At 47.2% G+C, this 18,166-nt stretch overlaps 1 protein-coding gene across 2 annotated transcripts in view; it reads right to left on the bottom strand.

Annotated features, from left to right (window-relative positions):
* Window positions 1-18,166, bottom strand: part of VPS13D (vacuolar protein sorting 13 homolog D) — a 2,738,381-nt gene that overhangs the window by 1,480,883 nt on the left and 1,239,332 nt on the right. For both annotated transcript variants that reach the window (XM_085608633.1, XM_085608634.1), the window contains exon 39: window positions 13,018-13,140. In XM_085608633.1, the coding sequence (XP_085464759.1) occupies window positions 13,018-13,140 (123 nt within the window). The remainder of the gene's footprint in view (window positions 1-13,017; window positions 13,141-18,166) is intronic.

Raw genomic sequence — 18,166 nt, 5'->3', positions numbered from 1 at the left:
TTAAATTACAAGCTCGCATTTGATTTTTTTCACTCGCAAATAGTTTTATTGGGCTAACCTTTAGTCCAATGGCATACAATGCACGATCCGGCTTTCTTTAAATTTGGATTACCATCGTATAGCAGCCCCTGCATAGGCTATCTGCCTACGAGTGACATCATGCTTTCAGTTTTGCATGCCTGACGACACGTCCACTACACTCACAAACGCGCTTGTCTGGATAAAATGTTGCATGAGAACACATGCATGAATGAGAGGTCCCGATCTAGGGGGACCGTTTGATAGTTCCTAATTGCGCTGTGTCTCCATAAGTTACGCACCTTACACACCTATGCACACTTTAGCGCGTGTGCATAGTTCACATGAGGTCAGGGTTTACTCTGAACCACAAGTCTGAAGAAAGCAAATCAATTGGAAACTCATTGGCTGAAACACGTACACCACTTCACTTGGATTATTATTTTCACATATCTTTGAAGAGACGTGCAAGATTAATTCTCTCATTCATGTCCAAATAACTGTTTTTTAACTGTACCCCAGGGACCATATAATAAAGAATTGGGTACCCTTGAGGTAGTTTTAATATTTCACTTCCACGGTATTCACTACTCAACAAAACATGACCACAAAAAACCCCACCTATGCTGTAATCAGGCGTTGAAGCACACCTAGAAGGCACTCGCCTTCCTGGGTGGGAACCCATTGATGAAGCATGCCACCAACTAGGTTGGTGGCAATAACAAGGTTGGTGGGTGAGGGTTCTTCTACAAACCAAATGGGTTCCTTGCAAGGGAGACTGTTTTTTAGAATGACCCTGATGACCGAGGAAGATTAGGTGAGACGAACGAGCGCCTATGCTTCCTCTTTCCTCTCTTTTTTTTGTCAATTCATATGTGAGGGACAACATCTTGAATTTCTCCTTATGAAGAAATTCACCGCCTTTATAGGGTACAAGAAAATAGTGAGAGTAACATGTCTACCCTATTTTATGTTCTGGGAATAGTTTAAACGCCTCTTTGTTCAGAAGTGCCACGATTTCCTGCTGAAGAAAAAGAGGGGGAACCTTGGAAAGTGAGAGAATAGCCCCTTTCAATGACCTCAAGCACCCATTGGTTTGTTGTAAAAGCTTGTCAAGTCTTCAAGTGGTTCAACACCCTCTCTTCCACAGGCAGGCTGTGCTGGTGAAAGGCATACCCATGGCGTAATCAAGAAACATGTGGAATTGTTTGTGAAGGGGGCATGAATCATTGTTGCATCTTGCGCCACACTAGGCAGGCCTAGTATCTAGTTGGCCCTCAAACGGGGTCTCTTTGGTGAAGATCTTTTTACTGCCCATAGTGAGTGAGGGTGAGTCAGTGATGATAGTCTGTAGTATGTGAAGTGAAAGAATATCTCGAAAATTGCCTATAGATGACCAGGTTATCTCACTTTTATTCAGTATTGGAGATATATGGAAAGATTAAAACTATTGGGGACTAATTGAACACTAGTCTTCCTGTGGTCCTCTTCTTTGGTCTACATGTTTCATACCTGGCTACCTGAATAGGTCATGTGGAGATTCTTCAGGACCTAAATTAACAATTCCCTACAAGCATAATGTATAGTTAAAATGAAGGTGTGGGTGCAAAACAACCCTTTGAGAGTACCCTGAGTCCAGGAACTCATGCAATCCGGTGTCAAGGGACCCTTATAGTAATTCTAAAGGGCCCCTTTGGGATACGGAAAATTCAGCACCCCAGCCAGTACATTGACTGTTTTCTTGATATGCCCTCAGTGCAGCTTGCCCTCGCTTTTCGGTACTAAATCTAGATATAGATTTTGCAGAATTTTCTGAATTGCAAATGAAAAACAATAATAGACTTGTAACTGCAAATAGGTGATGAAAATCTTTTCATAGAAGCGAGTAACCAGACCAATAACGCAAATTAGAAAGATGCAGGAAATAAACCTGAACTGGTCTTGAAAAAGAAATGACACATTAAGTACACTTGGATTTCATAATAGAAAGAGAATACACATATGTACAAAACAAATAAATTACCAAAGTAGTGCTCTTGCGCACCAGCAGGTGGTGGTGTGCTACTCTGTGCCGACTCTGTTCCACTTTGGAAGTGATAAGCAGAGCTGCATAATCACCATCCATGCGCAATAAAATCAGTTTCTTTTGGAAGCTTGTCCACGCCCTCAAACACAAAGCTCAACAGCAAAATGGAAGGATCCGTGAGCATATTCCTAAATTCAGACCTTTTTAGATGGAAAAAGAGCCCATCCCAATGGAACGGGGACATGGTAGGGTGCTGAGAAATCTGCAGTTACACAGAGTATCCACCAGAATGAGCATTACCAAAGGTAAGTAACTTGTTTTGCCGCCAAATACTTTTAACTTCAGATTCCTCAGCTTGTGAATAATGCAGTACCACCCAAGGTGGTGGGTCTGTGGAATGGCTCAGAACAAAACATCCTACAGGATCGAGCTGGCAAAATGCCCACACATCTGACTATCAAAGTAATAGTGCTTTGTGAATGTGTGCATGGATGCCCAAGCAGAGCAGCCTGACAGATATTCAGGACTGGCACTCTTAGAGTATCGACACAGTGGTAGCAGCCTTGGCTCTGGTGGAATGAGCGCTCATTCCTGCTGGAGGTTTCTTCTTAGCCAATGCAGACCAGACCTTAAAAAGGACTTTGCATCGAGATATAGTTAACTTCTGCACAGCCTTGACTTTATTTGCTGCAGAGACCTCCACATGGAACTCATAGTCAACCTGGTAGTCCTTGGTACCATCACCCATGTAAAATGTCAGCACTCCTTTGAGGATCAATCGGTGGAGTCTTCAGATCTCTCTCGAGGGATGTGGCAGACCAAAGAATGTTGGAAGAGAAATAGTTTGCCCAACATGAAAAGGGGCACTACCTTTGGCCGGAATGTAGATTGAATTCTTAACTCCAGTTTTTCTGGAAATAAGGTGATATAAGGCAGCTGGTCCTAGAGGGCCTGAAGTTCACTCACACAACAAGCTCTCATCACAATATGTGATTTAAACAAGGATGACTGGTCTGGAAAATGTTAGACGAAAGAAAGGGATGACAAGTAACCTTTAAGAGTGCCAATGCAAGTCCTTGCTGGTCCAAAGATAAAACTAACAACAAGACAAGATATCAGGCACTTTGGCTTGCAACGGATCTGTCTGACCGGTGGCGCACCACGCCACAATTGTTTGCCAGCACTAGACATGCACTAATTTCATGGAATGGCTTCTGCCTGCCAATTTCACATCAAAACTTCAAAATGGAGATCAAAAGAAGATCCACTGCTGCTTTTAAGTCTCTATGTATAGAGGTGAAAATTGCTCAGGCCTGTGTGCAAGACCCTGCTCTGCTGCTGCAACAAACTCCTCTCAATGAGGCATGCTGATAGGACGAGAGATACTGAAGGCCAAAGGTTCCAGATACCATACTCTCCTGGCCCAATCTGCAGCCACTAAGATGAGTTTGGTGCGGTCGAGCACCCACCTCTGCTGATCTTTAGAAGTCACCTCCAAAACCTGCATGTAAACTGACAGGTTTCCTTGATGCTTGGCACACTGAGACGTCAGATCCCACTGAAGTGCTCGCATCAGCCATCTGGCATGGTCGACGAGCAGGATGCAGGTGAACAGTTGGCCAACAAGCCTCAAAGCCACCCTCACTGAGCCCTAGGACAGAGGCTGAATTATTGGGATCGTAGCACGAATGTCTTAAACTTGTTGCTTTGGAGGAAAGAACCGAAAGCACACAGTATCCAGGATAGCTCAGATCAAAGGAAGCCTCTGCAAAGGACTCTGATGTGACTTTGGCAGGTTGAATGAGAACCCCAGAGATGTCAGGTTTGCCATCGTCTGGATGTGGTGAGCAACTGCCTGTAACAATCGCGTCTTCAACAGTTGGTCATTGAGGCAGGGGGAGAATGACACCCCCAACTTCTAAAGATGGGCAGTGAGCAGCACAATCCACTTTGTGAATGCCCAAGGGGCACTGGTGAGACTGAAGGAGAGGATGGCAAACTGAAAATGCTCAAGGCCCATGTTGAACTGCAAATAGCATTTATGGGTCTGCAAGACGGGCAAATGAAAATAGGAATCCTATAGGTCCAACACCACCATCCAGTCTCTTGTATCTAGGTCAGGTAGAACTTTGGACAGTGTGTTCCAACTGATTTTATCCTTTTGAAGAAAGGTGCTGAGAGGGCAAAGGTCCAAAATAGGATCATGGCCTCTGTCCTGCTTCGGCTGAAGGAAACAGTGGGAACAACATCCAGGCCCCACTTCCCAGGCTAGTACTCTTTGAACAAATGAGCCTTCACTGCTTGACACAAAATGGACAGATGGTCTTCCGAAAGCTCTTTGATACAAGTGACATGTGTGGCAGGTCAAAAAGGAATGCCACGATGTAGCTCTTTTGCATGATTTAAAGCAGACCCACCTGTTGGACATGTTGCTCCACTACCCCTGGAGAAGTGGCGGACCCTGCTGCCTACAGGGGGGTTGTGTACTACTAAGGATACACTAAAGAGAATTTGAAGTTGTTGCCGGCGGGGTGGGAGACTAAGATGTACATTGTCCCTGATGGGCTAGATGATAGCTGTTGGGGCACGGCCCTGCTTGAAAGGGCTAGGATGCCTGTTGTGCAGGCGGAGGGTCCTGATGCTACTGATACATCAATCCCCTTACATATCACAGAAAAGGTCAAAATTGTTTTTGTGAGTGCGCCATGGCTTGGCTCTTTTTAAAACGCTCCAGGGCCAACTCCATTTTTTTCACCAAACAGGTAGGATGTTAAAAGGAAGTCTCTTAGGCATCCTTGGACATCCTTAGAGTAGTAGGTGGAACTCACCTACACTTGAGGTCAAAACCCGTCCTAGACAATCAGTGGTGTCTAGACCTGAGCAGATGAACAATGTAGCCATCCTGAATGGTTTGGGACTAGAAAGCGTGCAAGTCTTCTGGGACTGCCAGTAAGATCTCACCAACCATGTCTCAGAGTGCACGCATGTAGCGTCCGTTTTGGCAGCTGGTGCTGACCGACCTCAAAGCATGGCTGGCAGATGAAAACATTCTCTTACCAAATATTCCCAAAAGTTTGGATTCTGTCTAGAGGAGTAGTCGGAAAGGCATTAGTGTTCACTCTACTGATGGACGCCTGCACCACCAAACTCTCTGGGGTTGGGTGCTGGGTTAAAAACTGAGAATCGCCTGTAGCTTTGGCCATGGCAACTAGCAACTTGGTGATTGACCGGAGGTCCAGAAAAGGATTTAGCCCAAGTGGCCAAAGTCAGTGAGGGCCTCATTGAAGGTCATGAGAGGCTCTGTCGGTGCCTGGCAAGGCTAAAGACCTTCAGTGACAACACTAGTTTTTACCTCTATAGCTGGTGGTAGATTTCAAGGAATTCAGCAGCTCTCTTGCTTACTATGACAAAGGATGTGTTCTCTTCTGTTGCTGGTCCAGCAGTGGAAAACAACCAAGTAGCAGGTCAGGTAACCAGTTCAATGGCATCTTGCAAGTGCACATAACACTGTTCATCATCATATAGTGGGGAAAACTCATTTAAATCACCCCCATTATCTTCTTCATATGGCTGTTGAGAGTCCAAGCCAAAAGGTTGGTGCAGTGTCTCTGAGCGACAGCACAGTAGGGGTGCTGTGTATGAGTCAGAGGGGTTGAGTATTAGGTCTTTTTGTGCAGTCACCACTAAAGTTTTGGACTGATTCTGCTGGTTTTTCGACTCTAAAAGTGCACTGAGGCCAGCTAACCAAACCTCAGAGCTGGTGCTCTGACATCAAAGGGGGTGTGTTGAATTGGCCTATACCCAATTGCTACCCAGGGGCAGTAAGTTAGCGGGTCATCCTAGGGACTGTAGGACTGGTTGTGCCACTCTGGGTGTGACAACGGTTAACCATGGCTCCTAGTCTGCCACTGCAGACTGGAAGGGTAGTTTTAAAAACTGCTACCTTGGCTTTGCTATTTAAAGTAATAGCAAAGTCAAGCCCTCCCTTTTTAGGTCGAGCCTGTAACAGCGCGCATGCCCTGTTCTGGCAAGACTTTATGTAGGGGCTTTCGAAATCTGCCCTCACACTCGCTTGTGTGTGTGCTTTTTCTTTTGTCCTACGCTATTGGCCTTTGCGTGCGTCTTTTTAACAACGACAGCACGCAATTGGCCAAAGGCGGGAGCATTGCTCTGCCCATGGCCTATTGGTGTCGGTTACCCGCACGGCCGCCATGTGGTTTCAATTATCGTGTCCAGACACGGGCGCAATAATTTAAACCAGATTTCTCGCTGTGGCGTGCGCACCACTCGTTGGACCATGGAGCGGCGTGTACGGCTCCTAGTTTTTTTATTACTTTGAGCACGAGCGATTTGGAGGAGGCAGCAGGGAGACAGGCCGTGCGTGCGGCTGGCAGGGTTTCTTTACACACAGGGTGGTTTGGGAAAGACAGGCGACGCTGCCAAAGTCAGCAGCAAAGGCTCATAGTGTACATCAATTTAAGAGGGAGCGGGACACATTTCTGGAAAAGAAGTTTAAACAGGGGCACAGTTGCTCTTTAGACTGTGTGGCGAGGGCGATGATTTTCGCGTCCCGGTTGTACCCGGTGGAAGCGGCCAGCCGAGACCACAGCGATTTCTGTCTGGTGCTTTCCATCCAGGATAAACCTTCCCCACGCCACGCAAATGAGTACTTTCCACCCGGGTGTAGCGTCGGCGGCCGTCCCATACAGGAATAATGAAAAACATGAGCAATAAAAACTTTCCTTCTTTCAGTGAGTGCGAGACTTGCATAGTGCCTTAGGCAGAAATCTCGGCGCTGTACTCTCCAACGGTCTACTTGGCCGAATTGTTGCGTAATGTGAGGTGGCCCGTTCCATAGGGTGACCAGACGTCCCGGATTTCAGAGGACTGTCCCTGTGTCCAGACGCTTTTGTTAATTTTAGCTACAAATCCTGGTTTTTGAGACAAGGTTAGGTCATCCTGCGAAGCAGAATAGAAAGATAGCTTCCCCTTTCACAGGAGTCTCTGAAGTGTAAAATAAAGTATTGTTTTCGGCCAGGCAGCACAAGGGGATGGCTCCTGTCTGCATCCAGCAGAGTGGGGAGGAGGGGGCAGGGGGGCGGAGCGTGGAGGTCCTGCAATCGCCAAGGGTATGTAGCCACGTAAATTGTGTACTGCTTGCTGCTTCTTTTCTTCTTTCTCTCCTTAGTAATAAAGTGGCAAAGATGAAAGACTGTTCCATAGATTGTTAATTGTTTTAATCACAGTTCTTTCTAATGAATTAATTCCTTGCTAGCACTATAAAGCGTTTTGTATTTAAAGGCGCAACAAGCATCTCAAGTCTGGCAATTCAAATATTTCAAATGTTTTTTAAAGGAAATGCGTTTCACTATCAATATAAATGCAGCAAATGCCTATAACACTTTGAATAAGTACTTCTCAGTTCGATGCTTTAATGAGCCTAGTAGTGTCGAAGCTTCCACATTAAAGAAGAGTAGATGTTGCAGCACCAAGATAATGTGCTGAATGGCTAAATTATTCTACGGTCCCAAAGGCGAGACCTATTGGCTATGCCAATGCTTGTTAATATAGGTAAATCACCTATAAGGGAGGCCTAACGAGCCCTAAGGCAGGGTGCTGTGCATTAAGAAGTGGAACGTGTATTTTTTACCTATTCCAACAGCAAAAACACGTCTTTGTCATTTTTACTGTAGAAAATGCTAGTAGCCCCATTGACGAGTGCAGAGTTGCAGGCTGCCACCACAGCCCTGCTAACTTCTGACTGGTACTACCAAACTTGATATAGTAAGGCATCAAACAACTCGTTACATTAAGCCCAACTTGATGTCTAAGTCGAAATTAATGTAACTTGTAGCAGTGTGCAACTTTTACAAAGTTGCCACTTAGTTGCCCTAAATCCAAGGACTCCCAGGAAAGGAGACAAAAGAAGCCTACCCTTGAGAGAGGTGTTACCTCTCCATGACAGGAAGCCACAAGAATATTTGCCAAAATTGACGAGTTTCAAAGGAGTAACCTCTTTCGAAGGGCAAACAGTGAACACTTGAGAGAGGGGCTGCTCTACTGTTTAGGAAGACAGGCTGGCACTCGGGAAGGAGAGGAGAAACCAGTTGACAAACTGATTTTTCAAGGGTGTGTATAGCCTCCATGGTAGCCTCACCTCTTGGTTGGGATATGGAGCTCTAAATGCTCAGAGAGGGGTTTTGCTATCTTTAGAGAGGGCAGAATGGAGAATTCTGGGATAGCCAGATGCCACACTTTGCAGGAAGTGGTCATCAGCAGGGAGGGACTCTAGTAGCCCATTGGCTACTGGCTGCATCCATCCTGAGGGCATTTTCTGGGCATAAAAAGGGCACCCAGAACTCATATATTGAAGGACTTGAGAAGAGGACCAAAGAAGGACTGCCCTGCTGCACCAAGGTCCGGCGAAAAGAAGCTGCACTGACGTGGACTGCAACTGCTGAACCTGGTCGCTAGCAAAGAAGAAGGGACCGTGCCTGCTATGAACTGCTCATGGAGCAGTTGTTTCCTGAGTCCAGCAAAAGTAAGAAACTCCAAGGGTCAGTTGGCTGACTTTCTGTTTGCAGCACAGGGCCACAACAGCTGAATAATGCTGCTGGATCGAGTTGGTAACCAAAACCTTCAGACCGCTGCTCCTTGCTGCTGTGTAGCACCAGGGACCAGGACCAGACACTCAACATGCCCCCAAGTCTTCTGAACCTGGGAGAGTCGGAGTGCAGCTTCGCTCAGAAGACGAGTTATTGTCAAAAAAGGTATTTCATGATGACCGGGATACGGTGTGACTGGTAGCCCAGTGGCGACTATTATTCTACCAGGGTCAAGCAGACTTCGAGGGACATCGACCCCTGTGGACAGGATCTCCTCACCAAGACCGTAGACTGAGGGGTAGCCGCAGGAAGGCCAATTTCAAACAAATCATATCCACAGCATCCTGTATCCCTTGCATCAGGACCACTTGCATAAAAGTCTATGGCAAGAAGAAAAAAGTGCCTGAAAATTACTGAAGTACTTCTTCTCTGAGGTAACTACTTCAGAGTCCCGCTGACCGGCTCCCTGCGAGAGTTGGTTGCCTAAAGTAACTTAAAGTAACCACATTGATACTTACCCAAGTTTTTCTTGAAAAAAGTTTGTTAGTGTTAAATCTGTTGAATTAGCCAATGCTTGTTCGAGGTTTAGTAAAAAAAAATGGCTATTTACTGTACCATGTAAGTGCTGTATCTTCGGAACCCTCCAGTGGATCTTTTTCGTCTCTGAGCAAGAGTTGCATTGGAAACTACAGCGTGCAGAAGTGCTGACATGCGTTCTCACCAGTGGCAAATAGATTTTACCAAGGTTCTTCCCAATCTGAGACTTTGTGCCAACTCCAGATTGCAATGCCCATCGTGATCTGCTAGCCATTGATAGCTGAGTTAGTTCGCTCTGGCGTTCAGAGAGCCGCGATGTTGAACCACCAGGGAAATGCCCTTATGTTTCAGCCATGTCCAGAGAAGCAGAGCAACTTGACACAGGGCCCAGGAACCCACCCCATTCTGTTTGTTGCAATACCACATGGAGGTGGTGTTGTCCGTGAACACCTGAACCAGCCTTCCCTTGATTGAAGGAAGTAAGGCTTTCAATGCCAGTCGGATCGCTTTCTGTTCAAACGGGTTTATGTGGAACTGAGACTCCGATGGAGATCAGAGTCCTCTGATTTCCACCTCTCAAAGATAACCACCCCAGCCTAGGAGTGATGCATCTGTCACTATAGTTGCGGTTCGTCAGCCACCACTGCAGACCTTTTGCAGTTCTCTCCGATATCTGGACTGGGTCAGAGAGTTGTCCCTGCTGCTGTGCGTACTGGGACTTCAGGTCCCACTGCAGACCCCACATATGCCAATGGGCATGTGTCACGAGCAGGAGGCCCTGAGTCTCAGCAGCCTCAGAGTCAGTCTCACTGAAATCCAGGTAAGAGGCTGAAACATGGGAATAATAGCTTAAATATTCCGGACTCAAAGTTTGGGAGGATAAGCCCGAACTGCACTGTGTCAAGAACAGCTCAGAATAAAGGAAGCGCCTGAGAGGGAGTCTGTTGTAACTTTGGCACGTTTATAGTGAACCCCAGCGAATGCAGAAGGTCTGCCTTAGTCTGGATGTGGGAGATGACTGCCTGGGGCAATTTCGCCTTCAAGAACCCATCATCGAGCTAGGGGAAGACTGGAACCCTTGACCTCCGCAGGTGTGCTGCAACCACCACCATCACCTTGGTGAACACCCAATGGGCGATGGTAAGGCCAAAAAGAAGCACAGTGAACTGATAATGCTCCTGGCCCACCATATGAACCGCAGGTAACATCTTGTGTGCAGGCAGAACGGGAATGTGGACGAAGGCGTCCTGTAAGTCTAACGCTCCCATCCAGACACCCAGGCTATGGCAGATAGAACCTGAGCTAACGTGAGCCTCTTGAACTTCTTTTTCAGGAAGAAGTTGAGAGGGTGCAGGTCAAAAATAGGTTGGAGGCCTCCATCTTTCTTGGGCACTAGAAAGTAGCAGGAATAACAACCATAACCTACTACTGGTGTCTGCACCCTCTTGATGGGTCCTTTGGCCAACGGAGGCTGAACTTCCTGACAGAGCAGAGAGGAAGTCCGCCATCAGCCAGTCTGAGGATGGTTGCATGTGTGGCGGGGTTTCTAGCAATGGGATAGAGTAACCCCGCAAAACAATTTATACCCACTTGTCCGATGTTATGGACTGCCAGAGGGGCAGGTGATGATGGATCCTCCAACTGGGTACCAATGATGTCACAACGGCAAACTAAAGTGGTTTTGATGCTGCAGCTGTCCGTATGGGGGGAGGGGAGGTTCCCACAAGTGCTGTGGGAACGGCATCCGTGGCCCTCAAATAGCCCGAACTGCACTGTGTCAAGAACAGCTCAGAATAAAGGAAGCGCCTGAGAGGGAGTCTGGTGTAACTTTGGTACGTTTATAGTGAACCCCAGCGAATGCAGAAGGTCTGCCTTAGTCTGGATGTGGGAGATGACTGCCTGGGGCAATTTCGCCTTCAAGAACCCATCATCGAGCTAGGGGAAGACTGGAACCCTTGACCTCCGCAGGTGTGCTGCAACCACCACCATCACCTTGGTGAACACCCAATGGGCGATGGTAAGGCCAAAAAGAAGCACAGTGAACTGATAATGCTCCTGGCCCACCATATGAACCGCAGGTAACATCTTGTGTGCAGGCAGAACGGGAATGTGGACGAAGGCGTCCTGTAAGTCTAACGCTCCCATCCAGACACCCAGGCTATGGCAGATAGAACCTGAGCTAACGTGAGCCTCTTGAACTTCTTTTTCAGGAAGAAGTTGAGAGGGTGCAGGTCAAAAATAGGTTGGAGGCCTCCATCTTTCTTGGGCACTAGAAAGTAGCAGGAATAACAACCATAACCTACTACTGGTGTCTGCACCCTCTTGATGGGTCCTTTGGCCAACGGAGGCTGAACTTCCTGACAGAGCAGAGAGGAAGTCTGCCATCAGCCAGTCTGAGGATGGTTGCATGTGTGGCGGGGTTTCTAGCAATGGGATAGAGTAACCCCGCAAAACAATTTATACCCACTTGTCCGATGTTATGGACTGCCAGAGGGGCAGGTGATGATGGATCCTCCAACTGGGTACCAATGATGTCACAACGGCAAACTAAAGTGGTTTTGATGCTGCGGCTGTCCGTATGGGGGGAGGGGAGGTTCCCACAAGTGCTGTGGGAACGGCATCCGTGGCCCTCAAATAAACCCACTTCCTCTGTAGCCACACTCGGAGGAGAGACCAGGTCAGTGTCTGGGGAGGTGCCCAGACCACTGGCACCCGCCACACTAGTTTTCCTCGGTCTCATCACGGAGATTGGTATAACGATAAGGATCCTCATATCATCCCCAATCAAACTCTTCTAAAGGCTTGTCGAAAAAAGGAGGCACTGGAGTCGACATCGGCTGACAGCGGTCTGGCTCCGTATCGGGGGCAGGTATGATTATCGGGTCAGCACTGTCAAGTGGCGTCGGCAGTACCGGGAATGACATTGCTGGAACAGGCACTGGAGAAGGTTGCGGTCTTGTGATTGAAGTGGTTCTGGATCCATGGAGCCTGACTAGCGCCGAGGGCGGACTCGCCGGTGTAAATCTAGTGGTGGCACCTGTTGAACCCATGGGGCCTGAAGTGGGGTCAGCCTTCCCAAAAATCAGATGAATGACCTCATAACATTTGCGGAGGTGGGTGGGAGTAGCTCAGGCTCCAGGAAACTCAGGGAGGGGCGGAGCAGACCAAGAGGCAAGTTCACTGTGGGAGCTGGGCCTAGAGTGACATCGTTCCCATGCCTCATCCGAAGATTTGGACCAGCGCAGTGAAGTGGAAGAGGGCCCCCACTTTTTTGATTTCTTGGTCTTCTTGTGGGACTTACCCAACAACTTCAAGCGCGATGAGGAGCGCCTGAATGACTTAGTGAACAGGCCCGGTACCTTCCTCGCAACCAGGACCTGGAGCATAGTGGAAGCGACCGGTGCCGGGAGTATAGGAGCTTTAAGGAGCACTCCCTCAGTGGCTTGGGTGTCATGGCGCAGCAGTCCTCACAAGTCTTAGAGTCATGGTCTGGATTCAAGCACCAAAGACAAACCAGATGGAGATCTGTTCACAGACATCTGTCTTTGATAGGAACCACAGGGTTTAACCTCACCGTTTTTTTGAGGGACATCCTATCCTCACTGGGAGACAAGGTTTTGGGGGGAAAAACTCAACAAAATGTTGAAAAAAATCAGTCAAAAATTGCCTGGAGGTAACTCTCTCCAGATCTGCTCTGACTAGTGCAGAAAGAAAAGCAACACTGTGATGGTGTCCTTATGGCACCACGCATGTCACTTCCAGCTCAGACAACTTTTAATGAAACTCCATTCTTCTGGAAAGTGAAAAATATTCAAACAATAGATAGCTTACTTTGTCCTAAGTCTGGAGGATCCACAGAGGAGCCCATCCATTCTTCCACCTGTGGCATGTCTTGTTCCTTTTCCTGTTTACAGTAGTCAGCCATCCATGAAGTCTTAGTGTTAACATACTGCTCTGAAATGATAGTTCAAAGACAACAAATATAAAACATCCATCATTGCAAATCAATCTTTTTTAGAAGCAATAATACTGGGTACATTTGTGGAACTAAATCAACCGAGAACATATTTTTATAACTTATTGTACAAGTTACTTACCTTCGGTAATGATGTAACTGGTAGAGACGATGCTAGCTGCAGATTTCCTAACGTAGCATTATCCCCAGGCGTGAGACTGGACCTGGAAAACTTTCTTGCCCAGCATCTCTGCATGCCGGGGGCGGTACCTCGTGACTCCGCCCGACGTCCTCCGCGGACATGACGTCAGCGAGGTCACATAAGCCCCAGCTCGGCGCGCTGACGTCAGTTTGCTTCGGAGAACTTTTTCGCGTCACAACGCGGAGCCATCACAACAAAACTGAGGAGAGCATGGAAACAGTATGCGAAAATCCAGAGAAACAAAGAGAGAGAGAGAGAGACAAAAGGTGAGGAACAGCACCAGGCGGCACTGAGGCGCCAGGAGGTTGCAACAGGAAATCCAAAGCAGGAAGAGAGCAGACCACCTCTGAGGAACAACTGTGTAAGCCAAGTGATAGCACCAGGCAGCACAAAAGTACCAGAAGACAACATCAGTAAAGTCACAGTAGGAAGAGCGGAAAGCACTCCTCCGCGGAACCACCGTGCCAGCCAAGGCGAGAGCCGAGCTAGAGGCACAAGCAGTGGAAAGCGCTGTAAGAGAAAGAGAGAGAGACTGCAACAAAAGACCACACAGCAAAGGGCCACAAGCCCGGAACAGAGGGGCAACAGCAATCGAACCCCAGACTACACAGTCAAGGAGGGCCAGAGCCTCTGAAAGGGGCAGGTGGCCCAAGACAGACAAAAGAACCCCCAGTGTAGAAGACTGCAAGGGGATCAGAAATTGTAACAACAAAGGGAAAAGAGCAAAAGCAGGCCCCTACACTGGAGAGAACCCAACTGGAGGGAAGTCAGACAGGCAGAAAACGAAAAGGACCCTCACAGAAGACAAGCCACCCAGAGGGAGGCTAGTGCAGAAAACCAAGCTGAGGGTCCTCGCAGAACGGGGAGGAAGGGTGGGTCGTGAAGGAATCTGCGGCTAGAATCGTCTCTACCAGATACATCGTTACCGAAGGTAAGTAACTTGTACATCTGATAGAGACTACTAGCCGCCGATTCCTTAACGTAGAATAGATACCCTAGCCATACCCAGATGGGAGGAGGGCCTGCGAGAGAACCTCCCCACCAGGAGAGACTAGGGCCCCAGCAGGGGACATGGCACAAGAATAAGAAGGAAAGGGCCAGGATATCCAAGCCCAACCAAGAGAAAGAGAGCGCCCAACACCCTGCAAGGGCAGACAGCGCCCCAAAACTCATAAGGAAAGCAAGGGCCACCTCAAACCCAGTGAGAAGAGGTAGAACAAAAGGCACAGCCCCCCGGCACGCCGATATGCTGGGCAATAAAGTTTTCCGGGTCCAGTCTCACGCCTGGGGATAATTCTATGTTAAAGAATCTGCGGCTAGTAGTCTCTATCAGCTCTTAGATACAAACAACCCACTTCAGTCTGGTTTTATCATAAAACACTCCACAGAAACCATTTTTGCCTTATCTACAAACTCTCTCCCACCACCCTCCATATTTATGTCCCCCAAACTTGTTCAGTCTCTACTTGTATAATTCTTGGAAGAAATATATCCGAATATACTCCTAAAACAATGTCAACATTGGATAAAATTAGTAAATTCTTCTCCAGGTTTCCTAACTTGCACACCAAACATACCCTGTGTCCTGGCTTTTGTCTAGCTCTATGCCAACATCTACCTGTGTCAGACATCTAAGGCTCCATCCCCAGCATCCTTAATTTTCCTGATTTCCCCAAAAAACATTGCCTACGTTGTGTTTGCATTCCACCTCTTTGTAAATGATGGCCACTAATTTCACCCTCTCCCCTTTAGCAAATCAAGGACAACTTTCACTGAAAACGTACTTTCTCCTACTGCTCCTGGATGATCATCAATCGTTTCATGCTCAACCTGACTGAGATTATCTACCTGGACTCATCAGTTCCTACGGAACCATCCCATCTTGTGTACTTGTAACCACTTAACTGTCTGAAATGTTTGACCCTGCATTGATTTGGCAAGGGACAGTAACAACAACTAAACATCTACAAGGTCTGCACAACCTTATCTTCCACAAAGCTAACAATCAGATTATTGCACAAGTCTTCAAGTCTTTTTGATTACCTAATCATTGTTTGTCTCCTCCCAAAGGCATAAAGAATTCTTCCTTTTTTACCTGAACCTTGTTTAATCTTCCACTTTCTACTGCAACATTCTCAAAATGCTATCAGCCTGTCGGTTTCAATATCTAACACAACAAACTGTAAACTTCCAAACCCATCTGCAACAACTTGAGAAATTAGGTAATTTTCCATCCGGGAACAATTGTGCTGCATGAAATCTCAGCGCAACCCACTTCCTCAACTCTTTCACATGGAGGCTCAAACACAACTCTTTTTGACTTTCAGGGCAATGTCTAGGCTTTGCAACAAGGAAAAGAAGAATAGCAACACAAGAGATCCCCATGATCACACTGCAAGTCAGAAAAAAAGAGGAAAGAGGGTGCTAATTGGGAAGTCGTAAGTTAGGCAACAACGGACGGCAGTGCTCATAAAGGACAGGTTCTCAAGAGGCAAATCTTTATTCTGAATAAATAACAACAAGGATATGCAAGAAACATAGATAATAAAATTAATGTTGCAAGGCATGTGAAATAAAGCAATCGGAGGTCCACAAAGACAATCAAAAACTAGAGTGGACAAAAAGAGGGTTGCTGTACTACTTCCTTGATCTAACAACAGTACACCACCAGACTCTTCTTCAGAGGCCTCTCTATCCTGGAATATTGGGCAATGCACTGCACTTGATTGCCTCCTACTTCAGGGACAAGAAATGTCTGATATTCCTACTTCCTTTCACATCAGCTCCTCACATCTAAGCTGTTGAGTTCCTCAAATATCTACAATCCCCGCTCTCTTAATCAGTGTCTACCTCACTCCTTTATCGGACCTGATCTAATACTTCAATGTCTTATGGGAGTCATCCTAAAAACGGATAGGCCACATGTCTTACAGGAATCTGAACTGGATAAATGCATCTACACCAAAGATACATAGATGATTAATAATCACCTGAAGCATAACACCCTGAAAACGGAGAGCAAGACGTCTGTACAATGGCACAAACATCAATCTATAGACATTTTGCCAAAGAAACATGATGTCCCTTCAACCACATTCAGATAGGTGGAAAAAATGGGACTGATCATGGATTCAACCCTCTCCCAGGTACTATGTTAACAAAGCCACAGGAAGCACCTTTCACACCAAGAAAATCTTATGCCGGACATACCCACACCTTGTCTTGGATTCCAACAAAATCTGCAGGTCATTCTCACACCTGTGATATCCAAGTCGCACAATATCAACAGCATCTAACTTGGCATGCCCAGATACATTATGTGTAAACTACAACAAATTCATAATGCTGCAGTAAAACAACTTCTCAACCTACACCCCAGGTACACTTGTCACCAATCCTACAAGGATGCCACTGGCTACCAGTAGCATTAAGATATATATTCAACGTGCTATGCATATTACACAGAGCCTCCCCTCAAGGAAAATGACCTCTGTCCCTTCAAATAAAACTTAAGCTGCACAAAAACCAGAAGAAATCTCTACTCCAGTCTAGGCCTTTGGATCACCATACTGCCTTACAATAAAGAATACATAGGAGGATCCTCTCTTTTCGTTCAAGCAGCAAAACTTTGGAAATCTCTACCAGTCAGGATCTACTGCATCCTTGAACACTTAAGCTCACAAAAGAAGGTTAAAACCTGACTGTTCTCAAGACAGCCACTTCCAATCACCAACCCAACACCCTTGTCCATCATATTCCAGTAGATTATTGTTGCTGGCTACAGACTTTAGTCAACTCTCTATCAAAATGGGATGGCCGCCCATCACCCCACACAGGCTCCACTAACTTAATGTGATCACAAACGAACAAGTTACTTACCTTCGGTAACGATATATCTGTAAGAAACATTAGCTAGTTAGATTCCTTACCTTAGAATATCCCCAGGCGTCAGGCTGGACCTGGAAAGATTTTTCGTCAGCAATACTCTTGCGCGTTGCTAGGCGTCGTCTGCGGCTCCGCGTCCGTCGTCAGCGTCGTGATCGCCGGGATGACGTCGTCGGAGTAATTAGATGCCGCCCTCGCGCGATGACGTCAGTTCTTGTACATAGTTTTCCGCACCAGGAACGCAGAGCCATGCAAGAGACCGACACTGGTGCCATGAATCTAGGGCCCTGAAAGGGATGTCCTTAACCCTAGATATCAGTTCGCAGAACGGGGAGGATGGGTGGGGCGGTAAGGAATCTAACTAACTAATGTTTCTTACAGATATATTGTTACCGAAGGTAAGTAACTTGTTCATCTGAAAGAAACACGTTAGTTAGATTCCTTACCTTAGAATAGATACCCCAGTAATATCAACCCCAGGGGTGGGTCTGCGAACCAAGATCACACCAGGAAGTCCTGGAGAACGGAAAGGCCAAACAAGCCGTCTCTCCGGACTTGGCTGTCTAGGCAATAATGCTTGGCAAACGTGTGCAGCGAGGCCCACGTTGCTGCCTGACAAATGTCCTGCAAAGGGACTCCCCTTCCCAGGGCAGTAGTAGCCGCTGTGGCCCGAGTGGAATGGGCCCTCAGCCCCACAGGAGGTTCCGTCTTAGCCAAGGAATAACAGGCCTTAATGCACAAGACGACCCACTGAGAGATGGTTCGCTTGTGCACCGCCCGCCCCTTCTTAGCGCCCACGTAGCCAACAAAGAGTTGGTCGTCCACCCGGAACGGTTTCGTGCGGTCCAGAGAGAAGGACAGCGCCCGTTTTGGGTCCAGACGGTGAAGCCTCTCTTCCTCTTTTGAGGGATGCGGAGGCGGAAAGAAGGTGGGCAGTG

This window comes from Triturus cristatus, chromosome 1_2 (assembly GCF_964204655.1).
Source record: "Triturus cristatus chromosome 1_2, aTriCri1.1, whole genome shotgun sequence".
NCBI lineage: Eukaryota > Metazoa > Chordata > Amphibia > Caudata > Salamandridae > Triturus > Triturus cristatus.
This window is presented reverse-complemented; position numbering and strand designations above follow the sequence as displayed.